A 19,820-nucleotide genomic window follows, 5' to 3' on the forward strand; every position below is an offset into this window, starting at 1 on the left:
ATTTGAACAGTGTAAAAACAGATATCTTCTTTAATAATGAAAACAAACAATAGTATAGCTTTACACCCATTATATATATATATATGTGTGTATATATTGTTTATTTAACCTCAAATGGCTAAAGAAAACTAAAGTGGTAAACGTTACACACTGACCTGGTATTCTGTGGACTATGGCCAAATTATTTATTTTTTTGTTCAGTTTGGGTTAATTTTAGCACATCCTTAATTCAGATTTTAAAAAATCAAGATTTTTTTCTATTTGGACAAAATAGATTTAATAATTTAAACATTTCTAATGAACAGCAGCACAATGAAACAAAAATAAACACAATATATGCAGTATATTCTGTAAAGCATGTGGATTGGGGTACTCCTTTCAGACATTTAATATTATAAATAATTGAATTATTTATTTTTTTGTAAAAAAAAATATCAGATGTAAATGTTATTGTTCTGTTCTATTATACAGTTATAGTCAAAACAAACTCTACACAGCATTTAGACATTAATAGTTGACTGATTTGCTTTGTGTGTCTTGTGTAAATTAACACTAGAGGGCGCTGTAATGGCACGAGTGATGCTTAATGTTTCATTATAGACCTGAAACCGTATTATAAATATAGAATACCAAATAACGTAATAAAATAAGAGAAACACGCTATAAGTTCAGATGTTTGAATGAAACCTCTTATCTAAAAGCATTCATTATATTATACATTCAGTAAATCATTTATTTAACACCCATTACTGCCATTGATGATCCAACACACACACAGCCCATATATTCCCTATAGACACATATTGCCAATAGATTAGGACTAGACAGCATAAAATAGGAGTTGAGGATGAGGATAAGATGACATTACCTGTTAAGGATTACCTGATTTTCCAATAATTGCTCTGCATTTTTGTAGGGTCATCTATGGTACCTTTTTATGTGATGTTTTATGTTGTAAGATTCCAAAATTTACTTCATACAGTGTATACCCAGCGTTAGTGATGTTGTTACTAATTTTAACGTTATTGTTCTAGGATTAATCCTATAATTTAGATCCAGACTTATTGCTGGCCACTTTAGAACTTTTCAGTGCTTTGTTTCCATCCATCTCTGGGTACATATTTTTGAAGTATGTTTAGGGTCATTGTCTTGCTGGAAGGCCCATGACAGTTTATTCCAATGTAGACAAATCGTTTGTGCCCACACTGATGCACCCTGAGCCTGCAGGACAGCTTGAGTATTTAATGTTCTTTAAATGTTTTAAATCAATCTACAATGCAGAAAATGAACAAAAAATAAAAATCAATAGAATGATTTTAGTTTGAGAGCTCTGATTGTAAGATAATACAGTAAGACCTTCTGTTAAGGAAGTTTATCTGCCCTCTGAGTCTAATCCTCCAGTGGATCTGCTGTAATGGTGAAATCTCAGGCAGTGTAAATCTGTGTCCTGGTGTTGCATCACTAAGCGTGGGAGATAAGAGGGAAGAGCAGAAGATCTGAGTTCCTGCTCTTCAGCTTCTCGTCTGATCCTTCCTGCTCGAGCTGAAGGATGAGAAGCTTTTTAAAAAAAGGCATTTTGTCTCCTGTTAGAGAAGCTGAATGACTGTAACACTTCAGTTTCTGAATCAGTTTCTCTGATTTTGCTATTTATAGGTTTATGTTTGAGTAAAATGAACATTGTTGTTTTATTCTATAAACTACAGACAACATTTCTCCCAAATTACAAATAAAAATATTCTCATTTAGAGCATTTAGAAGAAATCAATATTTGGTGGAATAACCCTGGTTGGTTTTTAATCACAGTTTTTTTTTCATGCATCTTGGCATCATGTTCTCCTCCACCAGTCTTACACACTGCTTTTGGATAACTTTATGCTGCTTTACTCCTGGTGTAAAAATTCAAGCAGTTCAGTTTGGTTTGATGGCTTGTGATGGCTTATAAATGCTATATAAACCACGACTCATATAAAAGCGTCTGTTTGTAGGATTATATATTATATACGTTTTTTAAACGTCCCACTGTTGCTGAATCATGAGTAACTCATCCGACTGCATAAAAAGCTGCATAAAGCAGAGAGGAATCAGCAGATCACTGACCCAGTCAACAGTTACACAATACACTTTCATCAGTATTTATAGCGAGCTCTGACTAACAGTGTTATAAAGTTAGTAGATACAGTGTGTAAAGACTTTTCTCTTTCTTTTGCAAAGAAAGAAACAACTTATTGTTGTGGTCAAAAGTTCCCCATTAAAATGCAATTTCCTAACAATAGTGTAGCGTCACTGCAGAAGGCAACAGTCCAGGCCAAAAATGTTCAAGTCATTACTCATCTATCAGTCTGGAAAAGGTGATAAAATCATTTCTAAGGTTTTGGGACTCCAGAGAACCACAGTGATTCACTATTATTCACTAATGAAGAAGGGCATGGACAACTCATCCAGGAGGTCAACAACCAACTTATTAGATTTACTTAAATAAATAAATGTATCATTTGTAATCATGTGCTTTTAATATTAATTCAGGGTTTCTTTATCTCATATTAAGTCTTTAGCATACGCTTGTAATATTAACAAATGAAATAAAGCTGACCAGACAAAATATTTATATTTATATAAATGTGTTATTTCAGTTGTCTAAACTCTCTGTTGGAAATAAATGCTACTCACAGCATAATCAACACACATTAGCTTAAATAAAAATAATGATTGGTTCCAGTTACTTTAAGACTGTTTAGCTGATCAGAGTTTAGATTTGGTGATTTCAGTCTGTTTTTCGGCTGCAGGAAGACAGAAAAAGGGGAAAGAGACTCTTATCCTCAGCTTTTAGTGCTTTCAGATAATTAAATATCCCCAATCAGCTCTAATACTGCAGCACACGCTGGAGGAAGTGGAAATGAGGATGGGTGGATACTAATGTTTAATCAGTGTTAAATTTCTGTCTCACTGGACATTTTACTGTCCTCGTTTACAGAGAGACAGAGACAGAGAGAGAGAGACTCTTTGTGTATTATATATTTATATACATATATTATTGTACACTTCTATAATTTAATGATTTAATAATTAATTATTTAAAATCATATGCATATTTTAGTATGATTATATATATATAATGTTAAGTTAATAACGTTAAAATTAGTAACAGCGTCACTAACACTGGGTATACACTGTATGAAGTACGTTTTGGAACCCTTCTTTAATTTTACAACATAAAACGTCACATAAAAATAAAAAAGGTACCATGGATGACCCTATAAATAAGCAGGACAATTATAAGACAATCAGGTAATCCTTAAAAAGTAATGTCCTAACAAAATTCCAGTTGCAAAGGAAGCAAATGATTTCAGTACATTTTTTACACTTTTTTTCAATACACACAAAGGAAATAAGCATACGTGTATAACAAAAACGTGTAACTGCAATAATTTCTGAGAGATATTTTAATGGGAGCCAACACTTGCAATGGCCTTAAATAATCTAAAATATAAAAAATATAAAAATTTTCTACATAATTCCATAGATGTCCCTTCATAGTTCTGATGTGTTTTATCTACTATCTCTCTTTGTATTAGTAACTGAGAGAATGAGATGAATTTCACGAAGTCTCAGACCCTCAGAAAAGAATTAGACCTCCATTTAGAAATAGCACACTTTCAGTTTTGGTTTTCAGCCAATAAAAGTACCCACAACTCCTTCAGATTACTCAGATTCCTTCTTAGGAAATTCCAAGAAGCTAAATTGAAGATAAGAACTTGTGGCCAGAATTGTATAATTCCCTTGTGTTGCCCACGCTTTAAATACCATTGATTCCATGCATTAATGGCTAAATTAGGCAAAGATCGAGCCTGTCAAATAACAGCTCTGGAAAAAAATAAGAGAGCACTTAAAAATGATGAGTTTATTTGATTTTACCAAATTTAAAACCTCTGGAATATAATCAAGAGGAAGATGGATGATCACAAACCATCAAACCACCAAACTGAACTGCTTGAATTTTTGCACCAGGAGTAAAGCAGCATAAAGTTATCCAAAAGCAGTGTGTAAGACTGGTGGAGGAGAACATGATGCCAAGATGCATGAAAAAAAACTGGGATTAAAAACCAACCAGGATTATTCCACCAAATATTGGAATCATTTCTAAACTCTTAAAATCTCTTTATAAATATGAACTTGTTTTCTTTGCATTATTTGAGGTCTGAAAGCTCTGCATCTTTTTTTGTTATTTCAGTCTTTTCTCATTTTCTGTAAATAAATGCTCTAAATGAGAATATTTTTATTTGTAATTTGGGAGAAATGTTGTCTGTAGTTTATAGAATAAAACAACAATGTTCATTTTACTCAAACATAAACCTATAAATAGCAAAATCAGAGAAACTGATTCAGTTGCAGTTGTTTTAAATAAACTACCAGAACAAAATGTACCACTCTCAAATTGTCATTTATTTGCTGTATGCTGCAAACGATTGGACAGGTGAACTCCTGCAGGGTCCTGCAATTTCCCGCTCTTTAATACTCGCAAAAGAAACGACGTATTTCTACCTGCTCTATTAGCACTCGCACGATTCACAGCTGGACGCTGTTAGTGATGATGAATGGTGTCAGTATGTGGTAAATCAGCCGAACAGGAGAGCTGAGAACAGAGTGAGGTCTGATCAATACCTCGTCTGACTCCACCTTCTGTCTTTTCACGCTCCGCTGCAGGAGACGCTCAGCAGGAAGCTCTGTTTTGTCAGCACTGCGCTCTGTCTGCTCCGGCTCGTCTGAGTTTTCATCACCTGTTGCTCATTAGTCCTGATAATTATTCTATATTTATATATAAACGCTGCTGTACAGAGGCCTTCAGACAGAGTCTTACCTGATGCACCCTGTCAGCCGTCTCACAGCAGAGCTGAGGGTCTTACATCTGTGTTTCTCTTTCAATTTCATGGTTTATGTCAGAAACTTTTTTCAAGAGGACAGAAGCAGAGTCCATCAACCCTAATCAAATCAAACTTTCCCCTGAGTTATGCACCTTATATTGAGACACCTGCTCATGAGTTTTTTTTTACTGAATATTAAAAAAAATGGGGAGGGTCTTCTGGTCCAGGGAAAGCTTTCTTCTACCCAATACCTCGCTCTACCTCCCTTTACTTCCCTCTACCTCCCTCTACTTCCCTCTACCTCGCTCTACTTCCTTCTACCTCCCTTTACTTCCCTCTACCTCCCTCTACTTCTCTCTACCTTGCTTTACCTCACTCTATTTCTCTCTACCTCGCTCTACTTCCTTCTACCTCGCTCAACTTCCTTCTACCTCGCTCTACTTCCTTCTACCTTGCTCTACTTCCTTCCACCTCGCTCTACTTCCCTCTACCTTGCCTTACCTCGCTCTACTTCCCTTTACCTTGCTGTCCTTTGCTCTGTCTCGCTCTGCCTTACTCTACTTCCCTCTACCTCGCTCTGCTTTTCTTTACTTTGCAGTACTTCACTCTGTCTTGCTGTACCTAATCTAGATTGTTTATGTCATGTTATATTCTGTGAGATTATTGGCAGGTTGCAAAACAAAAATCTGATTATTCACCAACTCCTGTAAACTCTGAGTTTTCCTGATATCAGATTACCAAAGTTCATGTAAATTTGTTGATCAAATTATCAAATCAGACAAACTCTGATGTTCTGCAGTAACTGGATTATAAAGTGAATTTAAAACATTACTCACTGACAACTTCAGATGGGTTTGAATTGATTATTGCATAAATTATATCATAGCTATTATTCCAGAACAAAAGAATATTAGCAACACTTAGAATTTAACACAACAAGGGCTGATATCTAAGTTGGTCTAATTTGGAAATGACAACAATGCATTTGCCATCATGCTAATGCTAGCGGCTACATATTCAGAAAAAATGTTCTTCTTTTATGATAACAGTGTCAGATGTAGGCTAGTTTCATGAATGGAAGTTTACATTGTGTTCTGTAAAATAGGTCCAACCTCCCTCTATATCAGGAGCTTTATTCTATTAGCAATCTTTCTCACTTTACAGGGACTGGACAACCTGTGCTGGTGTAAATTTACTTGCACATCTTTGTCAGCAATGGGTGCAATTAACTGTCCACATATTTTTGGCAAGCAGTCAGGTGTAGTTTGACCTTATAAAATCTGGAGCGCAGTATAGTGCAGATTGACCTCATTAAAGCAGCAGACATCTGGATCAACATCAGAACCTCTTCCAGTACCATCCTGAGGAACGTCATTCATGAGCTGCTTTCCATCACTGGAGACGAGCCTGGCTCCTCCCACTGTTTATTCCGGAGGGATCCGGCTCTCGGATCAGAATGTTGTGTTGATTTCCAGAAGCATGCAGGAGCTTCCGGCCTCTTCCTGCCTCTTCCAGACACGCTCTACCTTCCTCAGAACTTCAGCCTGTTTTCCTCTGATGCTTTTAGAAATGCTGGCAGCATTTATCCTCTCTCAGCTCAGCAGTGAGACAGTAATGTGAGGAACTGTCAGGTAATCAGATGCAGACTGCAGAAGCTTATTTTTGGGCTCGGCAGGAGGTTTTCAAAAACTCTTAAAACTCACTGAAGCCTCGGCGTAAATCAAACACTGTGTTCTTTCTGCTCTTTCTGCATCTCAGCTGCTTCACACGGTGGTGGGAGAAGTTCACAGACACTGACAGTGTTAAATTAACTCTTTAAGTGCTGGATTTAACACTGTCCTAGATAATATTTCAACACAGTATGTAGTCTTATATTAACTATATGTGACTCTCATCAGTTTTAACACATTTTATCCCGCAGGGTAAAACAACTTTCAAAATTGTTAATTTAATTTTTTAAAGTTTGTTAGATTTTATTTTTTCTCAACTTCAACAAAAACTATATTCCAGAGTATAAGTAATTATATGCATGTAGTTATTGTTTATATATCCTTAAAGACCTTCCTGTCTGTCTGTCTGTTTATAACTGTCTGTACATACCTTTAATGTCTGTCTGTATGTCTGTTTATAACTCTTTATATGCATGCTGTTATTAGTTATTGTTATTATTTATTAATACCTTTCTTTACTTTATGTCTGTCTGTTTATAACCCTGTCTATGTATGTGGTTATTATTTATATATGCCTACATACCTTTGCTGTATATCTATCTTTCTATCTGTTTGTTTGTGTGTCTGTCTGTTTATAACTGTCTATAACTGTCCATCCATGCATCCATCCATCCCTCCATCCCTCCCTTATTTGTAATGAAGACAGAGACAGTGATATGTTTGTTAATGGTTTTTATTTTGTAAGGTTCTGGTTGGGATGTTATTGGGTGTTCAGGTGTTCAGAGTGGGTTTGGTGTGAAATGTTTTGTTCCAGAGAAGCCGACAGAGTCAGAGCTGCTCACAGTGATGGAGACGGGACCCGTACGTCTGAAGGGTGGAACTGCCTGTAAGAGAGCGGCTGGGGGACGCCGGCCGGCCCTGGGCGAACCAATCACAAGCTTTCCCGGGCTTGTTTGGGGGCGGGACATTCCCAGCTGGTTGACTGGGAAGCCCTGATGCCACAGGGCCGGTGCGTTTCCCCCCCAGCAGAGACCCCACCTCTAATAAAGAGCCTCTGGCAAGAGGAAGGTGGAGTCTCTGCTTCATCCACCTCTTCAGATGTAGTTCCTGTTCTCCACCACTGTGAACAGCTCTGAGTCTATAAACTTCTCTAGAACAGAGCGTTCCACCCCAAACCCAGTCTGAACAGCTGAACACTGAATAACATCCCAACTACAGACAATAAATAAAAAATAATGAACTGATTAAATGATTAAATTATGAACTAATTAATTGATTATTTATACAGTAATTTCTTAATCTCTGATTGGTCCTTAATATTTACAAATTTCTCAATAGCCCTTTCAGCCTCTTTGTGAGAGCCCAAGTAGCGCAGTGCAGCTCGGGCGTGGGTCCTGTAGAGAAAGACAGATAACAGATAACAGTTAGTGGATTTGATTCAGTGCTGCTTCCTTCATTCCTTCATTTGATTGGTTGATTAAATCAGTTAAAGTTAAAGTTGCTTACCTCACTTCCTGGGCTGAATCGAAAGCCAGTGTGCTGACGGCAGGAATGATTTCTCTGGCGAACGCCTTCCTGCCGGTCAGCACACGAGAAACCCCCACCGCCTGCAGGAGCCTCACCAGGCTCAGAGCGGCGGCGGCCCTCGAGACCGGGTTTCTGTGGCTGTGACAGAAGAGAGGAAACCAACACAGTCAGATAGATACACATGATCACATGACCTGGTGACACTTCCTTTATTTAGTTTATCCATTTGAAATCTATTAATGAATAAGTAAGGTGAATATATATTTACCGTAGTCCACCATCCAGCAGGCCTTGCAGGACTCGGCCAGGCGAACAGTGGAGCACCATGGTGCTGAGGGCGAGCTCTACACCCTGCCTTATAAAAAGACTGGTCTCTCCAGCCTTGTGAAGGAGGGTGCGAGCAGCGTCCCCTACCTCACTGTCCATGTGTCGCTGCAGGTGAGCGAATAGGTGCGCCATGGTGGTGATGGCGTCCCGAGAGACTATGGAGCGGAGGTTTTTCACCTGAGACAGTGGAGAAAACAGAAGCAGCACACTGAGCCTCGGCCTGTTGAACTCCATCAGTTTCTGAATCGTATCAGATCACAGAAGAAGCTGCTGTAGAGAGTGTATGAAGTGTGTATGAAGTGTGTTATAAACTCTTACCTCCGCGATGACGGCTCTGCTGATGTAGTGGAGCTCTGGCAGCAACACCTCAGAGTGATGTTCAGCCAGAGCTCGCACGAGCCGCAGTCCCTCGGTCTTTCTTTCCCTGTTTCAAAACCAGAACATTCAGAGAATTACAGGCTGAACACGTCTAATGTTTTTAATTCTGAGTATATTTCACTCTACTCTGAAACAGAGCACTGCTCCGTTACAATTCTTAGTAGTAGAAATCTTACCATTCCTCATCCTGCAGCAGATCTAGTGCCTGGCCGAGAGCGTCCTCAGGCCGGTTGAGGGGATCCTCGCTGGTCAGGGATGGAAGCACCAGTGGCTGCTCCACTCCCTGACCTTTCCCCACGGCCTGAGGAGCTGCCCTGATGTTACTGGGCTTCCTCCTGCGTTTTCTCTCCACCTGCGCTGTTTCCTCCTTTACGCTGTGGGCAGCCATGTTGCTAACGGGCGGCACCACAGCTTGGAGTGGCCTCAGCTTCCTCCGCCTGTCCAGAACTGGTATCCTGCTACCTGTGATTACATCAACAATACATGGAGGAAGTATAAGTTCTAGTAATGGATTAATTAGTAAGGCATTTATTAGTAATGGATTTATTAGTAAGGGATTGATTAGTAAGGGATTGATTAGTAAGGGATTGATTAGTAATGGACACTTTAAACTGGAATTTACCTGGTGAATTGTTGGCCGTTGGTTTATTCACCACCACTGGTTGGGTAGCAACAGGCGGAGGCACAGGTGGAGGAGTTGGCTGGAGATGGAGCGGCCTTGAGGTGAACTCTTCTGTAAAGGAGGAGTTCCTGAAGGCTCCGCCCCATTCTGGCTCCAGCCCTCTGATTGGGTGAAACCTGCTGCCAGTGTTTTTGGCAGCAGGTTTTGCTGGTGGTGGACAGGGCGTGTGGAGATACCACTAGTGAAAAAAATGAAACAATGTTTTTTTGCACTTATTATACTTTAATTGTATAAGATTAGTACAAAAGTCTTACTTAAATTGTGCTAAGTGCTTAACTGTACTAAAATAGATTTTTTTTACACATACTTAGATAACATTTAAACATATTACTTGTCATGTATGAAACCCCATATTTTAAATAATGCTTACAGTAAAATTGAATATAACAACTATACACTTTATTGTAATTTTTTAAAAATATGATTGTTTACTTTTAAACATTTGATAAAAGCATAATATCAATGTACTTTTAATATATATTAGGTAAGTACATAAATCTGACAGTATGTTTACAGCATACTTAGACATTTCTCGATATGTTTTAAGTATAATTAAGTATATATTTTTTATTTACCTGGGACCAATGCTCAGCATTCTTGCGCCTCATTAGAGGGAGTCCGTAGACCCAGGGCGCGATTTTTGGACGATTAAAATCCATCTCTAGATAAGAGAAGTGGAGCTGATGTGCTGCTGCTGTAGGAGAGTCACACCCTCTGATTTGAATACTGACTGACCAGTCCTTAGATACTGTAGGCCGTGATGTCACCACGGAACTCTAGCTGAAGCTACGGTCATACTGTCATGGCGACCATGTGTTTAAATACGAAATGTTAGCATAACTTTAACACAATGTTAGCTTAATGATAGTGTAATGTTAGTATAATGCTAGCAAAACTTTAGCACACTGTTAGCTTAATGTTAGTGTAATGCTAGCATAACATTAGCACAATTTTAGCTCAATGTTAGTGTAATGCTAGCATAACTTTAGCACAATTTTAGCTTAATGTTAGTGTAATGCTAGCATAACATTAGCACAATTTTAGCTAAATGTTAGTGTAATGTTAGCATAATGATAGCATAACTTTAGCACAATTTTAGCTTTATGTTAGCATAATGTTAGCATAACACTAGCACAATTTTAGCTTAATGTAAGTGAAATGCTAGCATAACTTTAGCACAATTTTAGCTTAATGTCAGCGTAATGTTAGCATAACATTAGCACAATTTTAGCTTAATGTTAGTGTAACATTAGTATAATGCTAGCATAACTTTAGCACACTGTTAGCTTAATGGTAGTGTAATGTTAGTATAATGCTAGCATAACTTTAGCACAATTTTAGCTTAATGTTAGTGTAATGCTAGCATAACATTAGCACAATTTTAGCTCAATGTTAGTGTAATGTTAGCATAATGATAGCATAACTTTAGCACAATTTTAGCTTAATGTTAGCGTAATGTTAGCATAACATTAGCACAATTTTAGCTTAATGTTAGTGTAATGTTAGCATAACTTTAGCACAATTTTAGCTTAATGTTAGTGAAATGTTTGCATTATGCTAGCATACCATTAGCAAACTTTTAGCTTAATGTTAGTGTAATGTTAGCATAATGCTAGCATAACTTTAGCACAATGTTTGCTTAATGTTAGTGTAACATTAGTATAATGGTAGCATAACTTTAGTACACTGTTAGCTTAATGATAGTGTAATGTTAGCATAATGCTAGCATAACTTTAGCACAATGTTTGCTTAATGTTAGTGTAACATTAGTATAATGGTAGCATAACTTTAGCACAATGTTAGCTTAATGATAGTGTAACATTAGTATAATGCTAGCATAACTTTAGCACAACGTTAGCTTAACGTTTAACCTCTACCTCTACCTCCACCTCTACCTCCACCTTCACCTCTACCTCCAACTCTACCTGCCACCAATGCATCATCACTGTGTCTGTGGGCGGTCCCGAGCCGAAGTGGGCGGGGCCAGGAATACTAATTCACGGGTTGATGTAGACATGGTGCTTTTCCTGATCGACTCGTTTTTCTGAATATTTTTTATACTAGCTGCTGCAGAACAGTGAGGAAGAGTTTTATCATGTGCGGCATCATAAACAACTCAGAAAGTGGATTTTTGCAGAAGAACACTTTTAAGAATCAGCCCTGTACATCATCCATTCAAGCCGATCAGAAGCAGTGTGAATTTTAATGATATTGTATCTGAAAGGGAAAATCACTTCACCACTTCAAATAAATGTGTCATCGCTCTGATAAATGCTGCTGGACGGGAGCTCGGAGAAATGCCATCCAGGCGAGACTGCTGAACCTGCAGTGGTCTGATTGCTGCCGCTGTGTAAACAGTATCCAGAGCTCGGTTTATATAAAGCGTCGCACAATCGTTTTGTTTACCCAACACGAGTCCAGGTCTGTCTCCAGTCACGGACTTTCTGTCAGAGACGCGATTCACAGCCTCTGAGAGAAAAGAGAGACCTAAACAGCTCTACAGTGGAAGTGTTTCAGTGTGTCTCTAAATATATTTATACTACAGAACTTCCTTCACCTAGAAGATCTTAATCTACCCACAGTTCTTTCAGTCAAGAGCTTCATTTACCCTGGTAAAAAAAAAAAAGTATTTAAGTATATTTTTAAAAGTATACTTAACATGAAAAAAGTACATACGTTTTAAAACTAAAATATGTACTTACATACATACTACTGTAGCTGTACTATTTTGGAACAACTTATGGCAACTTAAATATTAATCTTTAATTGTAATTAAGCTATATTTAATATGTAATTAATAATACTATCTAATACTACTGGGAATTGAAGAGAGCACTGCAGTTTCTGAATCAGTTTCTCTGATTTTGCTATTTATAGGTTTATGTTTGAGTAAAATGAACATTGTTGTTTTATTCTATAAACTACAGACAACATTTCTCCCAAATTCCAAATAAAAATATTCTCATTTAGAGCATTTATTTACAGAAAATGAGAAATGACTGAAATAACAAAAAAGATGCAGAACTTTCAGACCTCAAATAATGCAAAGAAAACAAGTTCATATTCATAAAGTTTTAAGAGTTCAGAAATAATCAATATTTAGTGGAATAACCCTGTTATATTATCACAGTTTTTTGTTTTCATGCATCTTGGCATCATGTTCTCCTCCACCAGTCTTACACACTGCTTTTGGATAACTTTATGCTGCTTTACTCCTGGTGTAAAAGTTCAAGCAGTTCAGTTTGGTGGTTTGATGGTTTGTTGATTATATTCCAGAGGTTTTACATTTAGTAAAATCAAAGAAACTCATCATTTTTAAAGTGCTCTCTTATTTTTTTCAGAAAAACTCTTATTTTTCACTCAACATACTTGAGTCTAGTGATTCAATCAAATAACCATAAAACAAAGTGTGCTAGGATAATCATCTGCTTTCGCCCACAAATCAAATTTATCACATTTTATCACAAGAACATCTTTCCAGTGGAGCCCATTTCACAGCAGCCGGCTTCCTTTAGCATGTTTACCAATTCTGAGAGTTCCAGGGCCAGCCTGCTAACGCTAACTGACTAGCAAACTTCCTGCCAGTGCTGTTGTCTAGACTTTAATCTGATTTCTCTGTCCTAAAGGCTTGCAGTGGAGATAGGATCGTACCTAAAATGGGTTTAAAATAAAACATATTTGCTGGACAAACAAACCCATTACGGAGGAAAGCTATTCCCGCTATGTTTTCTGCACTCCAGGCTAAGATTACTCTATTTTATTGTTATGTCGTGAGCATTAGCTTGAAAGTTCAGCCCATAGCTGTTGGGAAGCAGCAAAAAATGACTGCAGAAAAATATAGACGGTGCAAAAACTGGCAAAAGTAAAGCCAGCACAGGTCTAGAGCATTTCTATCCGAGAAAGATTATACAACTGAATGTCATACCTCGACATTATTACCACACAAATGAGTGTGAAGTATTGATATTTCCTTGTGTTTTATGCATATTAAACAGCCTTAAAAAACAGTCATTGAAATTGAAATATTTTTAATATTAATTCTTTTTTTTTTTCTTCATCAAATTGAGAAAAGGCAAAAAATATAAATCACAAAACCATTGTCACCATTTCATTCAGAGACCATTTTAACATTGAATGGGGTCAAATTTACTCCAAAGATAATAGGAGGGTTAACCATATACCCAAGGGATTTAAAGGACACCAAATATTGAGAAATCCTAGATGTATAATGCAAAAACCATGTATAAAAGAAAATACAACTCATGTTTTTCTTTTGGTGCATGCATTTTCAGCTTTTCTATTAAAATAAGCCTGTAATATATAACAGTTCAAGTGTGTATAATCTATTTGGCCAGTAATAGCATGCACCACCTCTTACAGCGCATTTACAAAAGTCTCCATAATTCTGCAATGCAATCCTCAGATAATGAGACAATATGACATCATTACCTCGTCCTCTTCAGACAATGATGGATAATAATGTGTCTGGGAGATATAAGCATCATTACCGTCTATTATTTCTCTGTCATGTCTTAGCCCTGTCTCATGTCTCTGTGTGTTTTCCTCACGTGACCTGTACTCCTCTGTGTCTCTTGTCAGTAGATTTCCACCACGTGTTTCTCATTTGTAGCTCCGCCCCTTCCCCAGGTGTTTCCTATTCTTGTGTGTTACATGTTACTATAAATAGCACTCCTCTGCCACTTTTTCTCGTCGGTCTTTGCACCTTCCCCTGTTGTTTTGTCTCTCTGTTGCTTCACCGCGTTTCATAGCCCTAGTCCTTGCTCTGTGTTTACCTCTGTTTATCTCTTGTGTATATTTCTAGTTTCCTATTTATTTCCATTGTTTTCTCCCTTGCCCTGCTTAGTTTAGTTCTCCTTGTCTAGTTTAGTTTCTTGTTTAGCTCCATGTTCCCTAGCTCCCTGTATATAACCTTAGTCATTTGTTTCTCGTTTATTTCTTGTTTTCACGTTTATAGTTTATTTCCCTTATATATATATATTGCCTGTTTGTTTATTATTATCATCGTTCGTTTGTTATTGGTTATTTGTGTTTCTTTGTTTTGTGTTTCTCATTCCTTGTTTCCTTGTTTATTTGTTATTTATTTAATAAATTATTTATCTTCGGTTCCTACCTGCACTTGCGTCCGCCTCCTCGTCTCCCTGCCTGGGTATTCCTGACATTCTCTCTCCAAAGCATTGCTTCTGCTTGCATAATGCACACATGGAAACACCATACCACTCAAAAATGCTAAAATGAACATCCACGTGCTTTTATAACAGTTGTTTCCCTTTCAATGAAAGCTCAAAGCATTTTACTCAAATGGCAGAATGGTGGCTTAGTGGTTAGCATGTTCGCCTCCCAGCACTGGGTTCAAGTCCCTATCTGATTGGAGTTTCCATGATGTTCTTCCTGTGTCTGCATAAATTTCCTCCAGGGACATTGGTTTATTAGGGTAAATGTGTGTATGACTGTGACCAGATATTAATCTGTTCTGGGTAAATACTGTAGTGCTGGATGCAGTCCTCCAGGTGGACGGTTGTTTCCGGTTGAGAGTACGCTGTGCGCTATTGGCTGCCGCTTCTTACTGGTTGTGTGGAACAGGCTAAGTTAATCTAAACTAAAAGCAGACATGCGCAAACTCGCTGTGTGACGTTGCCATATTTTTAGAAAGCTTAACTTTCCCCATTGACACAGGAAATTTCAAAAATCTCAGTTTTCAGTGACTGAAAACGCAGTTTTCGTGTGGATAGAAGGCCAAACCTGAGATAAAAACCTCTGTTTTAAAACATATCCGGATTCGTGTGTACCTCAATTTACTGTGGTAATTGTGCATAGTATTTGTAAAAAAAAAGAATGAATAGAAATTTGTCTGTAGTGAGTGTAAATTTAACAAACAAACAAAACAAATAATAAAAACAAAACTTTATATTCTTTATATCTTACTCTATCCTCAAATGACCATCTTTCTGCCTGTTTCTCAAATATCTCAGATCTCCATGGCTGGTAGACGGATGACAGCAGAGCCTTTCTGACAAATGTTCAGATATTACCAAACTGTATTACCTCAGGAAAAAGCAGAATAAATCATAATGTTCCATAATATTCATATTAATGTTCCTTTTGCTGCTGCAGATGGATTCATTCTGAGGCATGCAAATCCAGCACACCAACAGGATAAAAAAACACAGCATATCCAAACACTGCAGCAAAAAACAGTGCATTAATCTGACTCAATCTATTCACTCCCAAAGTTACAGGACCAGTCAAAAGTTTGGACACATTTTATCTTTGAGGACAGAACTTTTTTACTGCATGTCTAATTCAATAATTCTTTTTGTAAAAGTAGAATTAACATGGGAAGGTGCATTCTTAAAAAAAATAATATATGTACTTAAATACATACTAAATGTACTATTTTAGAACAACTTACGGCAATTTAAGTACATTTTAATTGTAATTAGGCTATATTTAAATACAACATAAAAGCATTAGGTTGTGCTTTTGAGTGCTTTTTTCTTATAATTTTTGTGAAAATAAGTAAATTAAAGTTTTATTTTTTTAATACACAAAGTATATTGTAAATGTACTACTTTGTGCATAGATGCACATATTGTGTACTCCTTAATGCTACTGGGAAGAAAAAAACTACACTAAAGTTTATTTTAAACAGTCTTTAATGACAATACATGTATTTTATATATAGAATATATACATTTATAACACAACATATAATTTAAAGCAGATTGCTTTTTTATGGAAATACATATAGTAGAAGTATATTTAATGTGTATTTTCAGAAAGTATTTAATTGAAAATGCACTTTTAGTTTTCTTTACCTAATTTGAACATTCTTTTAATTCTCTTATTTAAGTATACTACCTTTTTTTACAAGGGTCCAACTGTTTCTGTGTTATTAATAATAATCTACAGTGTAGAAATACATGAAATAAAGAAATAAGATAACGTCATCCCTTTGAGTGAGCAGTAGACCCACATTAATGTTTATAACAGTCCGGTGTGTTCTGCACAGTGAGAGCAGAGAGAGGGACGTGAAAACTCTGCGTAAACTGAGACTGATTTCACTAGCTGTTCTACAACTGACATTTATGCTTGTTGTTTTCCAGACTCGGTCGGAGCACATGATACCGGACTCAGTTCCCAACAGAAGCCAGTTACTGCTCCCATAATCCACCTCCCATCAGCCCCCAGCGTCAGGGCCAGATTTTATTATTGTTTATCAGTGTTGGGTACGTCACTTTGAAAAAGTAATTAGTTATAGTTACTAGTTACTTCTCCAAAAAAGTAACTGAGTTACTCCATTATAAAAGTAACTAGTTACCAGTAAAAGTAACTATTGCATTACTTTTGTAACAGCATTACAGTTACAGTCAGAGTAATTAGTTAGATTACTCGTTACTGAAAAAAGAAACAACGTTAGTAACACTGTTTACTTCAACGCCGTTATTCCCATCACTGTTGTTTATTATACTGAACTGATACTTAAACAGTACTCTTAGTTTAGGATTAGTTAGGGTTATCTGGATTAGATTAGTTTCTCAGGGGTTTCTGGGTAATTTTCTCTTTTATGGGTTTTTTATCCTCTGTGATTTTATTCTCGTCCAGAACGATCATGTAGGTGTTTTTCTCAGACATCCTCTGAGATAAAAAAAAAATTACAGGCTGAATTATCTACTGTTTTTCTCTGAACTCCGTGCTCCTCCGGTAATTTTAGTCCCGTCCGGACGCACAGCTCTGAGTTTTGTCTCCTCGCCTTTAATAAAATAGATATTTGTCCACTGCCGCGCACCGTAATTACACTTTGGGAACTTGGGCGTTTCCACAGAGATCCACATAAAAAAAACACAACAGCAAGTGGAAATGGAGGAGCTACTGAACAACGCAATGTCATGTGACCGAGAAAAACTAAAGCCTAAAAACTCACTGATCCTCCTGTTTTTACAATTGCAGTCCGTATGCAGGAGTTTTATCACTAAAGAGAAGAAGTGTGAAACATTTTACACAGAAACGAATCCCGTCCGGATCGGGCTAAAGATGTGAATTATGTTCAAAGCCACTTTCTAACACTGTACAAAGAGCCGTCATCTGTATTCACTGCACTGAGAAAATGACTCGTTAAAAACATGATTATGCAAAAATTCATCATTAATTTTTTTTTCACTCAGATGCTCTTTATACTCAGTGTTAGTGTTTTTCTTTTATCTCTGATCAGCTGAACAGAAGAGAAAGTGTTTTTTTGGTGACTAATTTTACACACAACTCTCCACCACCAGCTGTCGTCTTCTCCGGATCCCTCGCTCCTGTCGTTTACAGCATATTGTTCATTATACCCAAACGAATGCTGGTGTTTTTCTCACAGGAATAGTAGTCTAGGCAACAGAAGGTATTCAGAGCAGTTTCTCACTTCAGCATCTTTTAATTCAGCTTATTTCACTGCAAACATCCACTCGACTAAAGTGCCAGCTCTGTCTTGGGTGTCCATCCAAAGATAAGTTATTACTAAATATAATGACATATTAAAAACTAATTTAAATGCTTCCTGCTGAATAGAACAGCTGGGTTCAGCTAAAGTATATGGTTTGTTTTTGTGACTTTTTATGGTTTAACTGTTCTTACAAACATGAGGAACCTGACCAAGCTATTCTATACCATCTGAAACCAGCAAAACCTGGCAAAAGCTGGTCTTTAGTGGGACTTTTAGAAGGTTAAGAAGGGTGACCAAAACCTGATTTCCACCTCAAATTTAACATCTGCCAAATGTGAGTGGTTAAGGTCAAGTCAACTTGATTTTCTATTTCCAACCTAAATTTAATGTTTATTTAACGTTGAACTTGGTATCAAGCCAGTACTGGGTTTTTCATGGCACCAGAGGCTGGTGTCAAGCAACATTGCTTTAAGGCGTGTTGGGAAAACCGCACTACCCTCTGCGCCGTCTCCAGTGCGTTCCCCTGGATTCTTTTGATGGAAGCCCGAAGTAGAGATAAGTCATAGAGAGACAGGATACTTGCTCTTCAGCAAAATAACAATTTATTAAAACAGAGCTCTGGGAACGACTTCCACTCACAAGGAGTTCAAGAGAAGAAGTTCAAAGATTATTTCACAGACATGAGCATTTATAGACAAACCCCGCCTCAAGCTCACGGAGGAAGGCACCTTGGTCAGTTCCCCAAACACTGGTTTTGGCTGGTCTTGATCAGAAGTTTGTCTGTCAAAATCATTCTTACACATACAGTAGGACTCAATCCTCTTTGCCTTCCAACGGTTTTAGGGCCTTAAGCTCTAACAACCAGATCTTGCAAGTAACTGATATTTACAACAGAGAGGTATTTTAGAGAACTGTCTCAGCTGCCTTCCTCCGCTCTGCCAGTAACATGTCAACACCTTCCCTTTAGCAAGCAAGTCATGTTGCCTACCATAGTATCACACCTTCACACCTTCTATTCATAATGCATTTGTTTATACTTCATTAACTTGATTAGTATTAATTATAGTAAAGTTATTGAGTATAGCAGAAATTTCAAAACATTTTTGTAACAGGCGGCAACCCAATTTTCATTTTTGAACAAAATTCAACATCTGTCTAAAGATGGAGGTTAGTGTCAAGCCAGCATTGATTGAATTTCCATTTTGACGGCAACATGATTTTTGTTTGTGCAATATTGGTAGCCTATGTTGTTTTTTGACTTTTGTTTCCAACTAAAATTTACCAACATTGTCAGTTTTGTCAATAATAATAATAAGGTTTAGATCATGTTAATGTTGGGTTGATCATTTCCAACCAAAATTCATCTTCTTTCTAATGTTGGAACATGGCATCAAGCCAACAATGGGTTTCGATATCAACGTGGTTTTCATTTCCAAAAAATATCAATGTCTGTCCAGAGTTAGAGGCTGATATTAAGCCAGTGTTGGGTTTTAATATTAACCTGATTTTAATTTACAAATGCAAAATAACATCTTCCCAACGTCTTACTGTCAGATTAAGGTGACTTTTCCTCTTTGAAGCTTTAAAAATACAACAGTTCATTTGAAACAACCTGTTTGGCCGAATGTATAAGACCAGTCTGAATAATTATAAAATGTATATCGTACAGGTTTAAATCTCTCTCTCCAGCACTGTATTTCCATTGTATTTCCATTATATTTTCATTGGAAATACATATTAGTGTTTAAAAGCTTCTTCATATGAATATATCTCTATATAATATATTTTTTAGGTAACCAAGGTACCCGCACAGGTGATTCCAGTCATGTATGATGCTGGATAGACCAGCGCAGCAGGGGGACCATCCTGGTCACCACACAGATTTTACATCCTTACCGGGGGCCAGTTACCATGGAAACCCAATTAATCGTCAC

The 19,820-nt window shown here is 37.2% G+C and overlaps 1 protein-coding gene across 1 annotated transcript; it reads right to left on the reverse strand.

The window, feature by feature from the left end:
* Positions 1-7,244: 7,244 nt before the first annotated feature.
* LOC125782570 (TOG array regulator of axonemal microtubules protein 1-like) lies at positions 7,245-10,170 on the reverse strand. The gene is made up of 7 exons (XM_049466943.1): positions 10,019-10,170; positions 9,384-9,621; positions 8,938-9,223; positions 8,702-8,807; positions 8,325-8,560; positions 8,036-8,194; positions 7,245-7,923 (listed from the first exon to the last, which is right to left on the reverse strand). The coding sequence occupies exons 1-7, from the start codon at positions 10,100-10,102 to the stop codon at positions 7,806-7,808; spliced, it is 1,227 nt and encodes a 408-aa protein (XP_049322900.1). The 5' UTR covers positions 10,103-10,170; the 3' UTR covers positions 7,245-7,805.
* Positions 10,171-19,820: the final 9,650 nt, after the last annotated feature.

Source organism: Astyanax mexicanus, chromosome 18, assembly GCF_023375975.1.
Source record: "Astyanax mexicanus isolate ESR-SI-001 chromosome 18, AstMex3_surface, whole genome shotgun sequence".
NCBI classification, from domain to species: Eukaryota; Metazoa; Chordata; class Actinopteri; order Characiformes; family Acestrorhamphidae; genus Astyanax; species Astyanax mexicanus.

Bases quoted from the DNA above. Each gene is read 5' to 3' on its own strand.
- LOC125782570 (XM_049466943.1), bottom strand. From the start codon at position 10,102: ATGGATTTTAATCGTCCAAAAATCGCGCCCTGGGTCTACGGACTCCCT. The intron at 9,622-10,018 runs GTAAATAAAAAA...TTTTTTCACTAG, and splicing joins ATGCTGAGCATTGGTCCCAG to TGGTATCTCCACACGCCCTG. The intron at 8,808-8,937 runs GTAAGATTTCTA...GTTTTGAAACAG, and splicing joins CTGCTGCAGGATGAGGAATG to GGAAAGAAAGACCGAGGGAC.